This window comes from Coccidioides immitis (assembly GCF_000149335.2).
Source record: "Coccidioides immitis RS genomic scaffold supercont3.4, whole genome shotgun sequence".
Classification (NCBI taxonomy): domain Eukaryota; kingdom Fungi; phylum Ascomycota; class Eurotiomycetes; order Onygenales; family Onygenaceae; genus Coccidioides; species Coccidioides immitis.
This window is the reverse complement of record NW_004504311.1, coordinates 853,698-871,719: the sequence shown is the minus strand read 5'-3', so window position 1 is coordinate 871,719 and position 18,022 is coordinate 853,698. Positions and strand designations below refer to the sequence as shown.

Here is an 18,022-nt window from a genome sequence, read left to right as displayed (position 1 = left end):
AGTATATTTGCTGTGACGAGGTCGAGGATTGTTGATGACAAGGGAAAAATAACACGAGTTGTGCATAGTTGTGTGTTATTATTATATGCTCGGGCAGAGGAACCGTGGTGGAGATGGTAAATAGTAATATTATAGCAGTATTATGTGGCCGGGATGTGGATGCTGGACAGATCGGATAGGTTGTGCTTGATTGCTGGGAGAGAAACGTAATGAGAGAGGTTCATTTTACGGATCACGCCCGCTTGCATCACAATAAGATTAGAGATTAAGAAAAGAGAGGGTAAGGAAAGGACAAAGGCAATTAGATAAAAAAAAATAAAAATAAAAAAGAAGTGAACAAAATAAAATTGATGCTTGGGGCGAGGGTGAAATTTCCAGGACCTTACGCCGTCCCTTCGTCAATGCCCGGGTGGCAGGACGGGTGCGTGTTAGTGAGGCCACGAGGCGTGTGCGTGGGAGAGAAACACCGTTTTGCCCGGAGACGCTGCCGTGATTAGTTTTGCAGCTAAAACCTGACGGCGGATTCCATCGAGTTCTAGGCGACAATCCTACATCAGAGCCCCAACGGACGAATCGTAAGGCATAACGAGTACGGGGGTGTGCGTGTAGGAAGTAGACCTAACGCATGTAATAAATAACGATCCCCCAGGTATCCATTCTCAACCCAGATTTGAGGCTCCACAGGAACGAGCAGGAGAAAAAAAAATAGGCCTGGTCGCGGTTTGGGATACCGTGCATGAAGCGACCGGGCGGTATTAAAAGGGCTGATCAGTGAGGTTACTTCTCAGATTCGCGGGTCAAGGGAGAGATGGAGAGCCGGAGGGACATGTAGAGAAGAAGTAATTCGTGCCGTTAGCAGCAGGTAGCCTCACGGCAAACGGGGACAAGACTACGACCCTCGGCAGGCAGGCCAGAGAGAGGGCTCATGGAGGGCTCTAGTGAAGCAGCCCGGCGCTTTCTGTTCCAATCCTAAGCTGAAGAGGCAAATGGAGAGCCGAGCATGCAGGTTGTGTATGTACGTATGACTGTACTGGGCCAGGGCAGGAGTGGGCCAAGGTGGCTCAAAGCTGCACAATCGAGGTTTAATTAGCGATTGACCTGCTGCCGGGATGCGAGGGCTTGAGGAGAAGCTCTCAGCTCGGGTTGGGAGAGGACATATATGTCCAGGTACTCTGTAAACACAGAAGAAACAAGCCGTGGATGTCCCATTGCGACTTTTTTTTTTTTCAACTTCATTCATTTTTCCAACCCAATTTCGCGGAATCGCAGCTTCACTGGGAATCTCGAGGCAGAGAGAGAGAGACAGCAGAGCGTTTGATCCCAGCAGCGCGGTGCGTGGGTGTGGTGGCGGGCGAGAGGGGTAAAAGCAGGTCTTGTTACAGCAGCAAATTGGCCCAGGCCGGCGCCGTGTTTCACAGTTGTCAGAGGCCATGCTGAGATTTCGCAGAAAGAACCATTCAGGGAAGAGAATGAACTGCTCCTGTATCGTCTTGGAGAGAGCGCGCATGGTTAGTCGAAATGTAACGAGCTAGCTGGCCAGCGCGCCAAAGTTACAGAAGAGGAGAAGTTAGAGCGTCACGAGATGGGCTTCCGCAGCCAGATCGACAGACAGCATCTGCACTGCATCGACTCCACCGCCAGCTAGCCAACTAATAGCGAGCGGGCCGTTTCTGCTTCGGCTTGCTTGTGATTTCTGGAATGTTGCCAGAACCAGCGGATGACGATGCTCGGCACACACGCCTGCGTCCTCATGCCAGAGCTCCCTCCCTCATCCATCCCTCCAGGTGGAGGTTCCGAGGGAAGCGGCTCCATCTCCAAGCTCCGTACCTGCATACATACATACACAACTACATACTGACCATAGGCTCATTCCGGCCTTGCTGTCCTGACAATGAAACATAGCGAAATTGCACCTGTTCGCAGCCGGCTAATTGTGCTGAAATCGCCCAACGCCTGGCGAAATAACCGCAGGAACACCGCAATAACAGCAGCGGCGGCGGCATTATACTATGTAATTAACCAGCTAACCAAGAGCTAATGATGCTTCACGTGTCAGGGTGGACCGTGTGATTGACACGAGCTCGACAACGTGGAGAGCATCGCAGCGTGGAGGGCCGATCCCCTGGCTAGCTTCGACACTCCTCGCCACAACGTCAACGCTCAGCATCATCGTCATCTCCATTCTCCATTCTCCATCTCGTAAGCTTGTTCATTTCGGTAATTCCTAGGCCAGAGATCACCTAAAAATAACCACAGCAGATTCCCCTGGCCAGGTCGCGTGGTCGGTTCAGCTATATGTGTGTAAACATTTCAAATTTGCCCTTGTCCATCATCCATCTTGTAACTTTTGTTGTCTTTTTCTCTGCTGCGTCGGCCCACAAGGATCTTTTCTTTTAAGGATCTTTTCTTTTTGCGGAGCCCCCAAAAAACAAAAATAAATAAAAATAAATAATAAAAATAAAAAAATAAAAAGAAAAAACTAAAAAAAAGAAAAGAAAAGAAAAGAAAAAGAAAGGCCAACTAACAACATAAACTATTGAACGATGCCAACCCTAATTGCAGGAAGGGAGACAAGGAAAAGAGGATTCCCTCTGATCCAGAAATAGATTTTCACTCTTCTTGTCATCATATTTAATTCCAACTTCATCAACGGCCATCCCGGTAATTCCAGCAACCCAATACTGGGAGCTTGTCATATTTCCATGTCATTATTACGTTTCAACTAGTCGATCTTGCTTGCAGCGATGGGAGATGCTTGCGATTGATAGACTGATTGGAAAAGGATATTCTATCTGCGTCCGTTTCTTGATATGGGGAAGTGCATGTCTAGGTGCATATAGATGCAGAGAGAGTGTGTGAGGCGGATCCTCCCCCTGGAAAACTCTCAGTGCCCCCCCCAGAGAGCGTTGGTAGTAAATTGCTTAATTTGACTTTGGTCTAAGCCGTCTCTGCCTGTCGGTAGGAGATAAGGTAGTTACATCAGCCCAGCTGGCAGGCATTTTTCCTGCAATAACCTCATCTGGCGCGGACAGGCATCGCCAGCTTTGGGGGGAGGTAAAGAAAAAATGCCGAAAAATTCAGAGAAATTCGGAAAGGGACCAAAAAAAAAAAAAATAAAAATAAAATAAAATAAAAAAAGGGAAATGCAGTTACAGACTGTCTCCAGATTTGGTTGAAAGCCTTCTCGGGATGTGACGTTAAAGGAATCATCCTGTCCAGGGCCCGGGAGAAAGAGTTCATGCCCCTTTCCGAGTCCCGACGGCAGATCCGTCAGCAGTTTGTGGCTCTTTGTTGACCTTAGCAAAGACAGGCATTTCATCTTTAAGACACCGATCAATCCTTATCCTGGTCAGCTTTGATGCTCTTCGGAAGCTAAACCTGGCATCGAAGAACACTTTGACCACTTCCCAAAACAACATCATCACTTTTTCATTTTCCCTCTTTTTACCTTTTTTTTTTTTTTTTTTTTTTTTTCTTCTTCGCTAATGCTGTTCCTTGTCTCCTCTCTCAGTGTTCCTTTGTTCCCGCCCTCCTTTATTGTATTTCATTTATTTATTTATTTTTTTTAAAGCGCGACAGGTAAAACGAAGCTGTCAATGCAGACTATCAAGGCTGTGAGTCGCCACTATGGAGGCCTTTTTCTTCATTTCCGGCCCGACCATTCTTTTGAAATCTTCGTCTTAAAGCAAAAAAAGAAAGCGACATCCATCAATCAAATCGGTGATACCCCGAACGCACAAGGATCGTGCCCAGACTGTCCTGCTTTCTTTCGGCATCATCGTCTTGCTAGTCGGCAGCCCTAATCCACACAAGGCCTGCAGCCGATATCCCTGGCAGTGCACGCTATCCCCAGTTCCCTTCTGTCAGGTATTTCTCCTCCTTGCCGACGATCAGGTACGGTACATAGTTATTACCTCATGCCGGTGCCCAATCGCAATATTTTTCCCTTTCAACATTTCTTTTCTTTTCTTTTTTTCTTTTCTTTTTCTTTTTTTTCCCTTCTGGGGGGAATTTTTTTGAGCCGCCCGTCGGGACTTGTCCCTGAAAGAATAAGAAGAAAATTTTTCATTTTTTTGGGAGTTTACTCCATTTCTCCCGAAATTGAAAGCATTCGGCCTGATTCCGCCTCCCCCTAGCGGGAACGGGTTCGCGAACCCCAAGCTTGATCTGCTGATGGGCGTCCAGGACCCTCCATGCAGGGTCACAGAGTTACCTCCGCAATCTGGTTTGCTCATGGGCACAACAAGCAAAAGAAAAAAAAGTTATTAAAGTCAAGTATGTAAATCAAATCAGAGATAAATGATGCGTTCGTGACCTGTATCAAGTTAAATCAACCCTGACATGTCGGATATGGGAGACCGAAAATGAGCCATCCAATCATCTTTTTCCGAAAGTGCGTCTTTAATTTCTGCTCAGGACCCCGGCATGGAGGGACATGCAACTCATGCACAAGAGAAGAGGATGTTATGTACCCACACACACATACACATACCTTCAGAGAGGGAAAAAAAAAGTTCGACACCACCATCATAGCATAATAGAGCACATTTTATTGTATAATGACACTGGCAGGACAGACCAGTGTTTCGACAAGCAAGCGGTTAAGGTTGCGAAGGGCCTCGCCAAGAGAAGACTGGGGCTTGGGATTTGTTTCTCCAGGCCTGCCTATCACCAGTCTTATCAGGGCGGAAGCGGCCCTTTTGGGGATCAATCAACGGGTAAGAATCATGATTGCCAGGTCACTTTCCCCCGCACGGCTAGTGAGTTTTATGTATTTCGTAGCTTAGCTTGGTGCTTTTTCCTGAGATTGAGTTTAAACGACTCGGACGACTGGCTCCGTTCCCTTTTGAGGGTAGACGATCAAATTTCAAGGGCCAAAACCCTCGCCCCCGGGTCTGACAAGCGGGTTTTGGAGGTGGGCGGGCTCCCATTCCCTGTCCTCCTCTTTTTTCTTTTCTTTTCTTTTCTTTTCTTTTCTTTTCTTTTTTTTTTGTTTTTGGTTCCTGTCTCTCTCCCTTTCTGATCTTCTCAGGCACCGCAAGGCCGGATTTCGATTGGCTTGCATTGTGCATGAAAGTCTCGTGGCCGTAAGTTCAATTATGCCCACCCCCGTTACCTTAAGATTTTTGAGTTCGGCGCCACATGGTGGAGGATCAAGACCCCGGCCAGACGTTAACCACGCTAAGCACGCACAAGATTCCTTTTTGCTGGCAACCCCCCCCCCCCCAGGAAGCCTGAAGGGGGGCTCTTTGCCGTTGGAATTTTTATTTGTATTTTTGCGCCACATCGAAAGGGTCAAAACACGCCGGCGAGCAAGATCCATGCGGGTTTCTGCGACGAACAGAGAGGCCCACGGCCGGACTCGACGCTGGAAAAACAAATATCCACACGCTGCATAGTTAATTATCCGATCAGCAATGGGAGAACCTTGTAGTTCGCTGTCTGATCGGTGATGAAATGAGAATGCAAGACAATCCCATTTCGCTGGAAATGATATTGTCTTGTCCTGGTGAGGGGGTTTGGGTGTGGGAGGGTAGCTCTGGCTGGTTTTGAAATACGAGAACGAGCAAAGAGAGCCCGTTCGACTCCCCTCACATTGCAGTGCATCGCCCGTTTTTTCTTTCTGCAATTTCGAGAGCTCTTTGTAATTTTGTTTTTATTTTTATTTTTATTTATTTTTTTTTCGCCGCGACTATCGATTTAGCCGCATGAATCCTATCGGGAGCCGCTCCGGAACATCTGTTATTCCGAAATCTACCTTCCCGTTACGGACTAGCTCCCTGCCTGCCCCCGATAGCACCCTCTTCTGCCTAGGAGTTGCCTGAGATAGCCCCTTTTCTTTCCTGAGCAGACGAGACGGCCAGGCAAACCCCCCTTGGATAAAAAAAATCTCATGCTCTCCGGCCGCTGTCCGGTGGCGAAAAACAAAGTATTGTTAGGAAAAAAGTATTACATCTGGTCTAATCGGTTTCAGCCTCAGGCCCCATCATCCTTCGTGAATAATCTATCCCGCTTCAGAACCAATGCAGATATCACCGCGGCCTCCCTGCTCCGGCACACATCCTCGAAATGCTCCTTTTGGATAAAGCCATTAATCGACGCCCCGGCAAGCTGAATACACCGGACGCCGGTGCCTATCATGCGCTGGACCAATCGCTTTTCACCCTCTTTGCTCCCGTCCTCGTAGAATTCGCCCCAACCAGTCTCAACGGCATTATTAATCATCTCGCGCCCATGAAGAATCAGAGCCGATCTGAATACCTGCTGCCAAACCGGTATTTCCCTAGAATCGCCTCTCCCGGGGTGATCCACGTTGTCTAGCTCCTCCTTTCCGTAGTCGAGGCTGGCCTTCCGGCTGTTGTAGTGGTAATATTCAAGACAAAGCGTCTCCATCAGACGCTCAATGCCCGCGGGAACACGAGCTTTTTGACCCGTAGAGAATTTCCAAGCAATCAGGTAGAGGTGCAAGTGGGCCAGCAGCTGCGCCATGTTCCCATTTGCTCCTCTTCCCAAAGCAGCGAACTCCCAGTCGATAACACCGATGTTAATATCCACCGTTAAGCCCCCTAAAGCCCCCCAACCAGGATCCCACCGGGCCACAAGTCTCCGAGGGAAAAACAGCCCTCGTCTTCAAAGAATTCCTGCCGTTCAAAGTCCTTTTCGACAACTTGACAGAGCCCTTCGGGGTCAGGGATACCAAAGCCATGCAGGTAGCCCCTGATGGGCGCAACAGCCACGCTTCTCACCACGGCTTTCATGCTTGGGTTCCAGATGGAAGTGAGATCCCGCTCGCCGTCGAAGGGAGCGACGATTCCATCGAAGGTACTCCTTGAATGCAGATACGCGAAGAACTTTCGCAGGCTCTTCCCAACATATTCACAAGACTCATTGTCTGTGAATGACTTGCCCGCTAGGGCTGAAGAACACGAGAGGTAATCCAGCAAGGGAGGTAGACTACCCAGGTCTTCAAGGATCAAAACATGAGATATGGTATATCAATGCGGGCACAACGGGTAAGTTGTTTGAGAAAGCTGATACTAGAGGTCCGGCGAAGGGACGCAGAGCGTTCGCTTCGACTTTCTACGCATATGCGATTCAGTGAAACGAATTTCGCGGAATATATATAAAAAGAAAGGAAAAAGAAAAAAAAGAAAAAGACCGAGAAAAGCAAAACAAAGAGAACCACAGAACAATAAAAAGAAAAAAGAAAAACACCAGGAGAGAAGAAGAAGAAGAAGAAGAAGAAGCAAAAAAGCCAAAAAAGAAAGAAAGAAAGAAAAAAAGAAAAAGAACGAAGACCCATTACTTACCTGTCTCGCCTGATCAAACGGCGCACTTTCGCCCACACTGGCCACGTACGGTGGAGCATACTTCGATATCAAGCTCCCATACCGCCCAATCCGCGGGGCGCGCGACCTTTCGCCTACTCCATAATATCGTCCGCCGTTTCCGGAACTTCGGCAGCTAGCACACACCCCTTCCCGCGAGCATAGCGTCTGCTTCTCGGCCCGAACAGTGAAGATTGACAAACCCACCCATCAGGCGCGTGATCCCCCACGTGTGTTCAGGGTCGAGGCGGTGAAGGCTGGATTGGAAGTCGAAGGCCATCGCTGTTTGGCCCTGAAGATCGAGCGATACCTAATGTCTGGGGGGCTGGGCAGGGATTCCTTTTTTTTTCCCCCCCCCAACCGTGCACGCACTACAGACAGAACCCCCAAAATGCGCGGGGAAATGCGAACTAAACAACTAATAAAACACCCGTCCAAGAATGAGGCGCTCGGTCGATGTTCCTGACCTGAAATGAGCATCGGAACTTTTTTCACAACTCTGGTGAAGCGTGGGGGATTAGGTTGTATCTTTGCTTTTATACTTTGTCCGGCGTGAGAGCTGGTTAATATTGCAGGATGTTGTAGGATTATGGAGTATGGGTACAGATATGATCTGCCGTCACAAGGTTTTCCGTCACCACGAAGGATAACGAGTCCGCGAGGTATCCAAACCTTAGAATGCGCCCCCCGTTTGGCTGGAGGTTTGATTCGATGAGGAATCATGAATAATTACTGGCTGGCCACGGCAACAAGCCCACCCGCAGCGCAGGTACATGATCATAGAGATGTAAATCCCTTCGTCACTAATACATTATTCTTAACCTGCCTAGAATACATATCATTGCCAGTCTCAATCTCCGTGGTATTAAAAATACATGAAATCATCTCCCAAATATAACGACTTTGAATGAAAAATACGGTCCCCTTTTGAAAAGCATTGCTAGAACGCCATACAATATTTGAAGTATTTCTTCTAACCAAAGTAGAACGGTAAGAATATGAAACGAGGAGATCACGCGAAGTTATCAGTCCGATCTACCCAGATATCCTCTAGCTCGGCAAAGTTCTGGAAATGTAAAGGCCTGTGCTGATCATCGTAGAATCGCAATGGAGTGTCAACCTTGACGTACACAGGTCTCTTCTCCACGCTGCTGAACGAGCTGCCCATGAAGCTGTAATTCCACACATTGTTCTCAGGAACCAAGAAATAGCCACGAATACGATCGCTGAGCAGTAGCTGACACTTCTCACCAAAGCTGGTCGAGAATCCCTGCGGTTGGTCTGAGCTCGTATCCTTGTTCTCAGCGCCCCATTTATAGCCTTGAGGAGTCAACGACCATGCAGACAAGGAAACGGAGCCCGGAGTAAAAGATACTGTCATAGTCACAGTCTTCTTATCCCATGATGGATGCGCATTCATTAGACGGGAGTGTTGCGTAACGTCCATAGCGGTCATATACGATGGCTCGTTGCCCGACATGGTGTGGATAATTCCAAGCGGCTCAAGGTCGTTGAGATATTCGTGTTTTGGCAGTTGCTGGGGCAGCTGAACGTCTCGAGTGTTCCCAACTTGTGGTATCATGACGATGGTTATTATTTCCTTGATCTGTGCGTTATCGGGAGGTGAGCGACCGTATAAGAACGCAGCCACCTGAACCCGGAGGTCCGAGATCATAATGAATCGTTTGAGGATATTTTTTGGCATGATATACGTGAAATGTCCATCCTCTTGAATGTCCTCGGACGAGATATAGATATTGTTAGCCCGTGTCCGAAGATTCGATGTCGCAATGGCACGTGTACGCCACTCTGTCTTCGAGGCGAAGGACTGCTGCTCGTATTGAGACGTGGTCGTAACAATAATCTCTTCCCCGCGTACGTTTTGTGTCTTGGTAGTCACGGCGGTGAGCTGCTTTTGATCCTGTTGCTGCTTCTCCATTTCGGCGGCCTGCTGACGCTGTAATGACGGTGCACTAATCTCCATACCAAGAATAATATCCCGAACTTCGCTGCTGGTCAAACTCTGGGTGTTAACATTGTTCTTCTTGCCGTAGTCGTTCAAGATTAAATCACGGAGCTGAACTTCGAGTTTGATCCAATCCTCATCCGAAAGGGTAGGCCAGATATGGTGCTCTTGGGTAATTACACTCTTATCTGGACGCAAGAGAATCTTGGTCTTGTCAATGTTGACATGCAGTGCTCGGAGGATTAAAATCAACCGGGAGAAGGCAGTGTACGACGAGATTGTCTTTAGCCATTCGTCATACAAGTTGAACAGTACCATCTGTGGCTCCGTTGCCCGAAGAATCATATCTGCGAGTTTTTCAATCTTCATGGCGGCCTGGAATGGCAGTTGTAACTCGGAAGCTCGAATTGAAATGTTTGGGAAGTCAAGAAGATGCACTTCAAGAGGATCAAGAAGACCCTTTCTTGTAACAATCAACTGCTTGGGCTGTTCTTCAACTGGTAGAGATCGGATAAGCGCCGCCACTTCTTCTGCGGTTTTCCATTTAGCCAACTGACCCAGACGTTTTTGTCCGGCCCAAACGCTTGTGTGAATAATTTTCAAAAAGAGCTGGCCAGTCCGCGGGTTGAAGATGAAAATGGCACCGTTGATAGGCTTTGTCGTCAAGTTGCCTTCAAAGGTTTTGTGGATAGTGACGCGATAGACATTGGTATCGTCGATGAATAGCTGGATTTGGTTACTGAAGAGTTCAGAATAATTTTGAGAGTTTAGAAACTCTTGGTTGCTCTCCGACGCATAAAGCTGCAGACCCTTGCGGATACGTTCTCTTAGGACGTACAAAGCTGGATTTGCCTTCATAACTTTGGCCATGGCTTGTTGGACGAGAGCTTTCAAACCAGGGAAGTACTGGCCATACGCAGAATACAGGTTATATGCCAGGTCGATACCGATCATCAGTCCAGTTGCCGAGGGATAGATGCTCATGCTATCCGTGGTATAATCAAGATACTTAGCACGGACATATCTTTCGATATCGTGAGAATCGTAATCGCCATATCTCAATTGTACATCCAACCAGAATTTGTTTGTCGTTGTGGCCTCGATCACATCCTTTGTATCGAATAAAAGTGAAGGGCGTGTGACGTTCCATTTATGTGTAGCGAATAAAAGGATATCGGCACAAGAACTGTTCATCTTGTAGGATTTACGCGGGTGAATAGTTTCCTTTTGAACCGTTTCAATGCCAAGTTGCTCGAGTTCCTGGTCGAATACCTGGCAAAGATCCATGACAACCGACTCGTGGATTTTCTGCCACAAATGTGCTCGGAAGATCTGGATCAGGGAGATCTTCAAAGTTGGGATCTTGCCATGCAAGAAGATACCAGTAAGATCCAGCTGCACTTGGAAACCAACGTAAACATTGGCACGATTGATGGTAGGAGACCACCAAAGAGTGAAGCGACGATTGGGAATCTGGTTCAAACCGGATCTTTGGGCGTTTGTGAGCTTTTTGAATTTCATCGACTCTTCGAAGCCAGACGCTCTCTCCCAAAAGAGACCCTCCCAGGAAGGGAACGCGGTTGCCTTGAAAAGCGTGTGCTCCAAGATTGTTTCGACGCCTCCCAAGGCTTGGATGACGTCGGTACGGTAGGCGTTGAGATTCCACAGTTTGCCGTCATGCCTTTGACTGGTCCACCAGAAAGGATTGCTCTTCATCAACTGATAGGTCTTGAACTCCGTACGAGTACGGAAACCTTTGTCAAAACTGAGCGTACTGCGATCCTTTTGGAACAAAGTGTTAATACGTGGAAGACCACGATCCCAGCTGTCTTCCAGATCCTCGAGAGTCAGTCGTCGATTCTGCTGGTTGGCCTCTTGTCGTTTCTGTGAATACTCCATCCAGACACGTTGTGAATCAATAAACTCGGCTTCCCACGGAATGATGTAACGGAAGATGTTAGGAATAAGCGTCTCTTCGTCATGTGACATTCCCGCTCTGTAGTGAGTGACTCCAGTGTCGGTCTGTTTGGACCACCGTTTGTCACTCGCAGGGATAAGGATGTGCGACCCGGATATCATGCCTAGCCCTCCTAATTCCTTAGGTGTATAGAACACCGCAGGAGGAAAACGAGAAGGCATCTTGGAGTTAAGGCCGATCTTCACTCGAGTTTGAATTTTGGTCTCGCACTTCACAATGGTATCTAGGAGGTTAACAGTCGAGACTGCAGCTTCACGGTAGTATGTGAAGAGCGCAATCAAGCTGGTATTCCATTTGTTCGCAATTTTGGTGAACGTAGTCGACCCAGAGGACATAAGAATCTGTCGAATGCGATTATTGAATTTCTGGATATCTTCTTCCGTGACCTGAAGGAATGCATACGCAGTTCGCTCTTTCGTGGAATTATCTGTGAGGGACCAGACGCTGTCTTTTACCGAAAATTCCTCATTCTGGTTTCGAGTCTTTGGAAGGATACGCACTTCGAATCCGCACATGGAGAAGAGAAGATTAGGGTTGTCCCGACTGTAGACACTCGCAAACGTGTCATCCCATTCAATTGTAGTTATAGACCTTGGAAGACGATTCTTCAAATCCCAGAACACGGCACGACCAAGGTTGACATCATGCCTCATCAGTCTCATCCTAGAATCTCTCGGCCAGCACTTTTTATTCTTATAACCGATAACATTTTCAAAGTTCGGGTCGGGCTGTTCGGTCAAAAACCGTTGGATCAGATCACGAGACTCGTCGGCGGTGAATCTAAAAAATACCCAGATTTTGTCAATGTATCTCGTGTAGAGACGGATCGGATGTCTGGTTTCTGTTGCTCGATCCCTGAACTGTAGGAAGTCGTTAGGGCTCTGGGGTGGACCGGCTAGCTCACTGGCTCGCTGCAGCCCGAGCAGGAGTAGATCGATCACCAAGCCATAGTATTGGAAGACGAAGCCGGAGAACTGGAGACCGCGGATTAGACCATAGCTGTTAGTGTGGTTCATATCCTTGTAGTTGAGCTGAACGTTGTTTTTAGACGTGATATAATCTGCCAAGTTATGGTCCATAATGAGACGGAGTAAGCGGTTGAGAAGTGTAAGATCAATCTTTTCATACACTTTCGAAAGCTCCGTCTCAATCATGACGTTGCATTCGCCGTCAGCGGTCTCCCACACATTTGAAAGGTTGTTGATGCCTTGGGCCCATTTATAAACGAGAAGCGGCGGCACTTCGGAATCAGAAGGTTTAATCCAGGACGGGAAAAGGTGGCGTTGATCAGCTTGATACCATAGATACTGGTCCAAATATGCATCGGTGATCTTCTCGATAGGCTCGATGTCATAAACTGGGTTGATATGACTATAGTTGTCGTTCATATCGATACCAACCTCTTTAAACGCTCGCTGAGTAAGAAGGAATCGCTTGATTCTCGCAAGAGTTGTGCCTGGGGAATCGTAGGCTTGTTCGATCAAAGCAAGTTCTTCTCGCTGGCTTTGATTCAAACGGCCTTTGACCGAATATGCCTCACGTAAACGTTCCAAGGCCAAAATCAAAATCTTTGTGTCGTGCTTGTAGGATACACTAGGGAACGGGATCGGTGAAAATTTGCGGGATTCAAGCCAATGAACGGTGGTAGTGTAGATAGCAACAGCTTCCTCAGAAGATACATACGGGCCGTCTTTCAGGTAGTTATGCTGTCGCTCTTGCTCAGCTTTCAACCATAGACGAGTTAAACGACCAAGGTTTTTCTTAGCCACTGTTTTATCAACGGTTGCTCCGCGCCGAATTCGCTCACGGTTGTAATGAGCGACCGATATCCACCAATCCGCCTTGCTCTTAACGTATCGCAAAATAATGTTCTCGATTGGAGCTGGAAGACCGGGTACTTTCCACGGAATGTTGCTCTTCCAGCATCTCCACGCTTCTGAAAGGTGCTGAAGGACTGTATTGACTTTGTTCTGCTTGATTCCCTCTGGCATCATGTCCATTAGATCCGCCATCACAGACGCTCGAAGCTCCAAGTCGAAATGAGACTCAACTCGCTGTTTGGTAACGGTCTTTGCCACTCCCTTACTATGTCGGCCTTCAAACTGTCTAGACAACAAATTTCCAAGCCATCGTTCCAGAAGAGGGATTATTCCACGGAGGAAGAAAAGCCACACTCTCCATGCAGGCGCCCAGAAGCCACAGCCAGGGCCCTTTCCTACAGGGCCGGAGTTGAAACGGTAATAAATTAGATGCTTCAGATCTTTGCAGGATCGGATCTGGTGCATGAGTTTGTACTTATATCTGTACATTCCGGTAAGCTGGCCGACATGGTTGAACGCATAGAGTATTCCATCTGCAAGCTGGAAAGCATCAATATTACCAAGGCGATACTGAACTTGGGCGTCGACGATCAGCTTGGTAAGTCGGAGGATTTCTCTCATTAAGTGGAACGCGTTTCCAAAGCGAGACTTTTTACGTTCTTTAGTTGTCAAGGTTTTGACGGGCTTGAGGTTAAAATTGTAATCCAAATGCAGGTATGTCAGGTTCTTCCGGTGGATTAGCAAATTTAGCATATTAAAACCTTGACGGCAAACTTGAAGACCAGCTTCCACCCAATCAATGGTGGTCTGCTGGAAAAACTTCGTTCCCTTTAAGGCTCTCAATAGATTTTGTTTGTTCTGAGCTTTCGGCTTTTTCTTATGCAGCTCATTGAGAACATATGTCTTGAGTAACTTTTGGTAAGACACCCGAACCTTTACGGGCTGACCTTGGGGACAATGTTCAAGATACCACTGCTTCACCAGAGGCACATCTTGTGCTCGTACCATTTTACCCGAACGTCTATCAAACGGATATGGAGCCCACCACAGACTAATAGCTGACGCTGTTTCGCTTGTATATAGCTCTTCGTCAGCTAAGAAAGGCTCAATATCACCAGGGAGCTCGAAATCATCTTCATCGTTTCCCGGACCGAAGATTTGATCTTCGTGGCTAACGGTGATGTTCTTTGGAGCGACCGATCGAGAAGAAATAGGATTAATAACGGGGTCGAAGTAAAACGCTGGAAGATTCGGATCGTCGGTTCGAACATATACAACTTGAGGATGAGAGTACCACGACAGCTTCACGCTTCTCGGTAATGAGTTGTACAAATAGGGAAAAGCGACCCTGTATTCAGTTCTAATTGGCGCTCGGAAGATGATGCGATCAATAGCGTTAAATTCACCGAAATCTTCGTCGTTAGGGTCTATATCCTTGTATAACGGCTCGAACCTTGGGCCACCCGGAATAGCAACGTTGAGGGCCTTTGCTGTTAGGAAACTATTCAAATCGAACATGTGGAAATAGTTCTTATCCACCACATCGCTCAGAAGCTGCCGACTGAGTCGATATAAGGTCGCCATTTGGGGGAGATTCAGGTTCCACGTTTTGTAGCTAGGTCCATTCACATGAGGTGTATCAAGAAGAGGCCTATGGTCATAGAACCATTCATATACCGGGCCATCTTCACTTTCATCTAGCTCCATCTGAATGGGCTCTAGGGGCTCCACATCTTCAATGTTCTCCGACCATGATAAGGGAGGTTCCTCGTCATCAAACGGCGGAAATCGCATTCTCTTGAAATGTCTTCGGTCGCTCTTCTCCCGTCGCATACAGACCCACATAGTCGCCCATTGCGCATGGAAGACCGGCTCAATCACTCGAGGAGTTTCGTTGACAAGGGTCAAGCAGCCATTCACATGATAGAGCACTTTGACCTCTCTAGCAGACTCCCATGGCATCGGCATATTCTCCAATAGCTTCAATACAGCATGCGGCATAAACTTCAACGCTCCAAGGTAGCTTCTTTTATCAGTGCTGAACTTTTTCTGGGACACATCTCCGATATCCTTCACGATCTTTCGCAAATGCTCCGGCGGCATATCGGCCTTCTGGGTTTCCACAAATCCTGCCTTTCGCTTCTCCCCGAACCGATTCCGCTGTGTTCGAAGCCACTCCTTCTTCTTCTGCTCGAACTTGGCGACTCTTGGGTCGGCTGGTGGTCGGTATCCGGGGGGCGGAGGAGCAAGTGGCATGGAAGGGGGAGCTCCGGCACCCCATCCTGGGGGCGGGGGAGGAGGCAGTGAAGCCATTATGGGTAATCAAGCTGCAAAACCAGGACTGTGTTTCGCGTCGATGATATGAACACCTCACGTCAGTTTCACCATGGGCGCCTCTGGAATATTGCGCACAGGGACGCCAAAACAACAAAAAGGTGGTTAAAGTCAAAAAAAGAGGGCAAATTGACGGTAAAGGTGAACTGTCGAGATAAACATCCCATCGAGACCTCTCAATAAAGCGACAAGGCGATGCGCGTTGAAAGATTTCCCTGAAGTGGCGACGTCGGATCTTGGCATGGGCTAGTCTACTTTAGGGTTAGCGCTAACTCGCCAAAATTTTAGTGCATCCAGCCCGCAACCCACACAAATCGGGGTTGCTCACTGAAATCTTATCGACGACGACAACGACGACACCGCCATCCTCCAGAACCGAATCTCACAAGTCGCTGAGATTAGAGGACAGTCAAAATGGGAAATACCAGACTCCAATACGTGAGTTCAAAGTGTCATTCCGGGGGACCAATTGAGGGAATATGCTGACCGAGGTTTTTTTTTATCCAGCGACGAAGGAACCCGTATGTGCACCTCTCACGATCACCAGGCTTACGACATGAAATTCAGAGTGAAATTAACAATCGAATGCGCTACCAGGTACAAGACGCGGTCCAACAAGGTCCGTGTGATCAAGACTCCGGGTGGTGAACTTCGATACCTCCACATCAAGAAGAAGGGTACCGCACCAAAATGCGGTGATTGCGGTATCAAGCTCCCAGGAGTGAGTCTCCCTTTTGGCTGGTTTTACAATTCGATTTGGGGATAATTTTGGGGGCGCAATATTTTGGAAACAATGCGGTTTGGATTGCGAAACTATGGTGGTTATGCGATACTGATGGTTCTTGACCAAAGATTCCCGCTCTTCGTCCCCGTGAATACTCCCAGATCTCCCGCCCAAAGAAGAATGTCACCCGCGCCTATGGTGGCTCCCGTTGCGGAAACTGCGTCAAGGACCGGATCGTCCGTGCTTTCTTGATTGAAGAGCAGAAGATCGTCAAGAAGGTTCTGAAGGAGTCGCAAGAGAAGGCCGCTGCCTCGGCGAAGAAGCGATGAAGGGATGAGAAAATGTTGTCGGATACGGTGATGGGTCTGGTATGACGTTGGATTGCACCGGAGTTCTGGGACATACATGGCATGGGATAACGAAGCAATCAACCATGCTTATCTTACCTGCTTGCACGAGCTTTCCAATGAAATCCTGTTACGGGGGAATAGTTAATGGCCCTATTTTATTTATGGGATGCTTCATTTTGTTGGCTGTCATTAAACCAGCAGTGCCAAAGAATTACAATACCTTGAACATAAAGTTTCAGCGTGGCCAACCTATCGATCACTAAGAGCTTCAATTACCTTTTGAAGTCCTGACTCTGTACTTGCACTCGGTTGGGCGAAACAGCCTCAAGTCTTTTGGAACGGTGAAGCATGGATTGACAAATATAGATTTTTGACGAAATATCAGAAACAGATGCCCGCTGGCCGGCCTACATCATTCGGTATGCTCCGTAGAGAATTCCGAGTCGGTTCACGTTTTGCGCATCTTGGATGAGACTGCCCTTTGAATGCACAATAACGAGACTTGGCATGGCTTGCCCACACAAAGGGGGGGCAGCTGTCCGAAGAAATGCCTGTCAAGCTAGAAGACGCTTTCTCAGTCATGTTGGGTTCTGGATCTCGCTGCAGTTTTTCATTCGGTGCTCTGTACGTATGCAACATGGCCGGTAAACTGCAGCGCTATTCATGGCACAGCGAATTGATGGCGGCTAATAGTCCTATCATCGATTAACATGCAATATCGTGCCACAAAAACTCGCTATTTCGGATGCATGATCCAGGTAAATTTAGATGCTCGCGCCATGAAAGGCTAGTAGAGTTGGACTTCCATTCAAGGATCTTTGAGTGCCGAGCAACAGCCTTCCAAGGCTTCTCATATTAATCTGTGTTCCGTAACGAAGGACCTGTGCCCATTGTAGAGGACAGTGGCTCCACGCTAATGACTATGTTCCCTACAAAACCAGCAGAAGAATGAGTATCTGCCATCCTTTGCTTGGTGCTTTGGAGGTATGTGCAAGAAGAAAATCGCAGGGAGGGACCTTCTCATTCCCTGAACAATGGGGACTATGGGAGGAAGCAAGCAGCGGGTTTCTACGGCTCTGGCCCACCGGAATGCGTCGAGACCTACACACATCGCTAATCCTGCATGGATGCGATCATCTCTGCAGGGTGGCAGCCATTTCTGAAGAGCTCCAGCTTGCCAAAGATGCTCAAGAAAGAGGGGGCATGTACCGATCGACCACAACCGTCGTTCGAAGAGACCAGTGGCACATCATCTGAGACCTGGCCACGGCGTAGAGGAAAGAGGGCACATCTCCGAGCGTCCCACGATATCGAGGCAATTGCAAAGTCCCAAACACAGGGGTATTCTTAGCCCAACTCGAAAGATCTCGAAGCGACATGTTTAGGGCATATGCATACCATGGACCCTCAAAAATAGACTTCACGAGATCGAAAACTTCTCGCTCACGATAAGAGGAAGGTACGTTTCAAACGCATGTTTGATTAGACTTGAACCTGGTATGGATGAGGCGCGGTTGCCCCT

The 18,022-nt window shown here is 47.9% G+C and overlaps 6 protein-coding genes across 6 annotated transcripts; 3 read left to right on the top strand and 3 right to left on the bottom strand.

The window, feature by feature from the left end:
* Window positions 1-1,567: 1,567 nt before the first annotated feature.
* CIMG_11345 (uncharacterized protein) lies at window positions 1,568-2,182 on the bottom strand (the record flags this gene model as incomplete). Its single annotated transcript, XM_012358419.1, has 3 exons — window positions 1,568-1,740; window positions 1,856-1,927; window positions 2,029-2,182. The coding sequence occupies 3 exons, from the start codon at window positions 2,180-2,182 to the stop codon at window positions 1,568-1,570; spliced, it is 399 nt and encodes a 132-aa protein (XP_012213842.1).
* A 2,377-nt stretch (window positions 2,183-4,559) lies between these two features.
* Window positions 4,560-5,434, top strand: CIMG_11344 (uncharacterized protein; the record flags this gene model as incomplete). The annotated part of the gene is made up of 4 exons (XM_012358418.1): window positions 4,560-4,718; window positions 4,783-4,852; window positions 5,033-5,087; window positions 5,230-5,434. 4 exons carry the CDS (start codon window positions 4,560-4,562, stop codon window positions 5,432-5,434), a joined length of 489 nt encoding a protein of 162 aa, XP_012213841.1.
* A 542-nt stretch (window positions 5,435-5,976) lies between these two features.
* CIMG_04574 (uncharacterized protein) lies at window positions 5,977-6,758 on the bottom strand (the record flags this gene model as incomplete). The annotated part of the gene is made up of 2 exons (XM_001245132.2): window positions 5,977-6,566; window positions 6,620-6,758. The coding sequence occupies 2 exons, from the start codon at window positions 6,756-6,758 to the stop codon at window positions 5,977-5,979; spliced, it is 729 nt and encodes a 242-aa protein (XP_001245133.2).
* Window positions 6,759-8,099: 1,341 nt separating this feature from the next.
* CIMG_04573 (pre-mRNA-processing-splicing factor 8) lies at window positions 8,100-15,594 on the bottom strand. The gene has a single exon (XM_001245131.2). The coding sequence runs from the start codon at window positions 15,403-15,405 to the stop codon at window positions 8,341-8,343; it is 7,065 nt and encodes a 2,354-aa protein (XP_001245132.2). The 5' UTR covers window positions 15,406-15,594; the 3' UTR covers window positions 8,100-8,340.
* Window positions 15,595-15,753: 159 nt separating this feature from the next.
* Window positions 15,754-16,784, top strand: CIMG_04572 (60S ribosomal protein L34). The gene is made up of 4 exons (XM_001245130.2): window positions 15,754-15,864; window positions 15,934-15,947; window positions 16,024-16,147; window positions 16,279-16,784. Exons 1-4 carry the CDS (start codon window positions 15,841-15,843, stop codon window positions 16,477-16,479), a joined length of 363 nt encoding a protein of 120 aa, XP_001245131.1. The 5' UTR covers window positions 15,754-15,840; the 3' UTR covers window positions 16,480-16,784.
* A 353-nt stretch (window positions 16,785-17,137) lies between these two features.
* CIMG_04571 (uncharacterized protein) lies at window positions 17,138-17,851 on the top strand (the record flags this gene model as incomplete). Its single annotated transcript, XM_001245129.1, has 4 exons — window positions 17,138-17,144; window positions 17,194-17,258; window positions 17,442-17,484; window positions 17,646-17,851. The coding sequence occupies 4 exons, from the start codon at window positions 17,138-17,140 to the stop codon at window positions 17,849-17,851; spliced, it is 321 nt and encodes a 106-aa protein (XP_001245130.1).
* Between the last annotated feature and the right edge of the window lie 171 nt (window positions 17,852-18,022).

What these genes read in the sequence shown, in the direction of transcription:
- CIMG_04573 (XM_001245131.2), bottom strand. Translation starts at nt 15,405, where the DNA reads ATGGCTTCACTGCCTCCTCCCCCGCCCCCAGGATGGGGTGCCGGAGCT.
- CIMG_04572 (XM_001245130.2), top strand. Translation starts at nt 15,841, where the DNA reads ATGGGAAATACCAGACTCCAATAC. An exon ending in GCGGTATCAAGCTCCCAGGA is followed by an intron (nt 16,148 to 16,278) that starts GTGAGTCTCCCT and finishes TCTTGACCAAAG; the next exon opens with ATTCCCGCTCTTCGTCCCCG.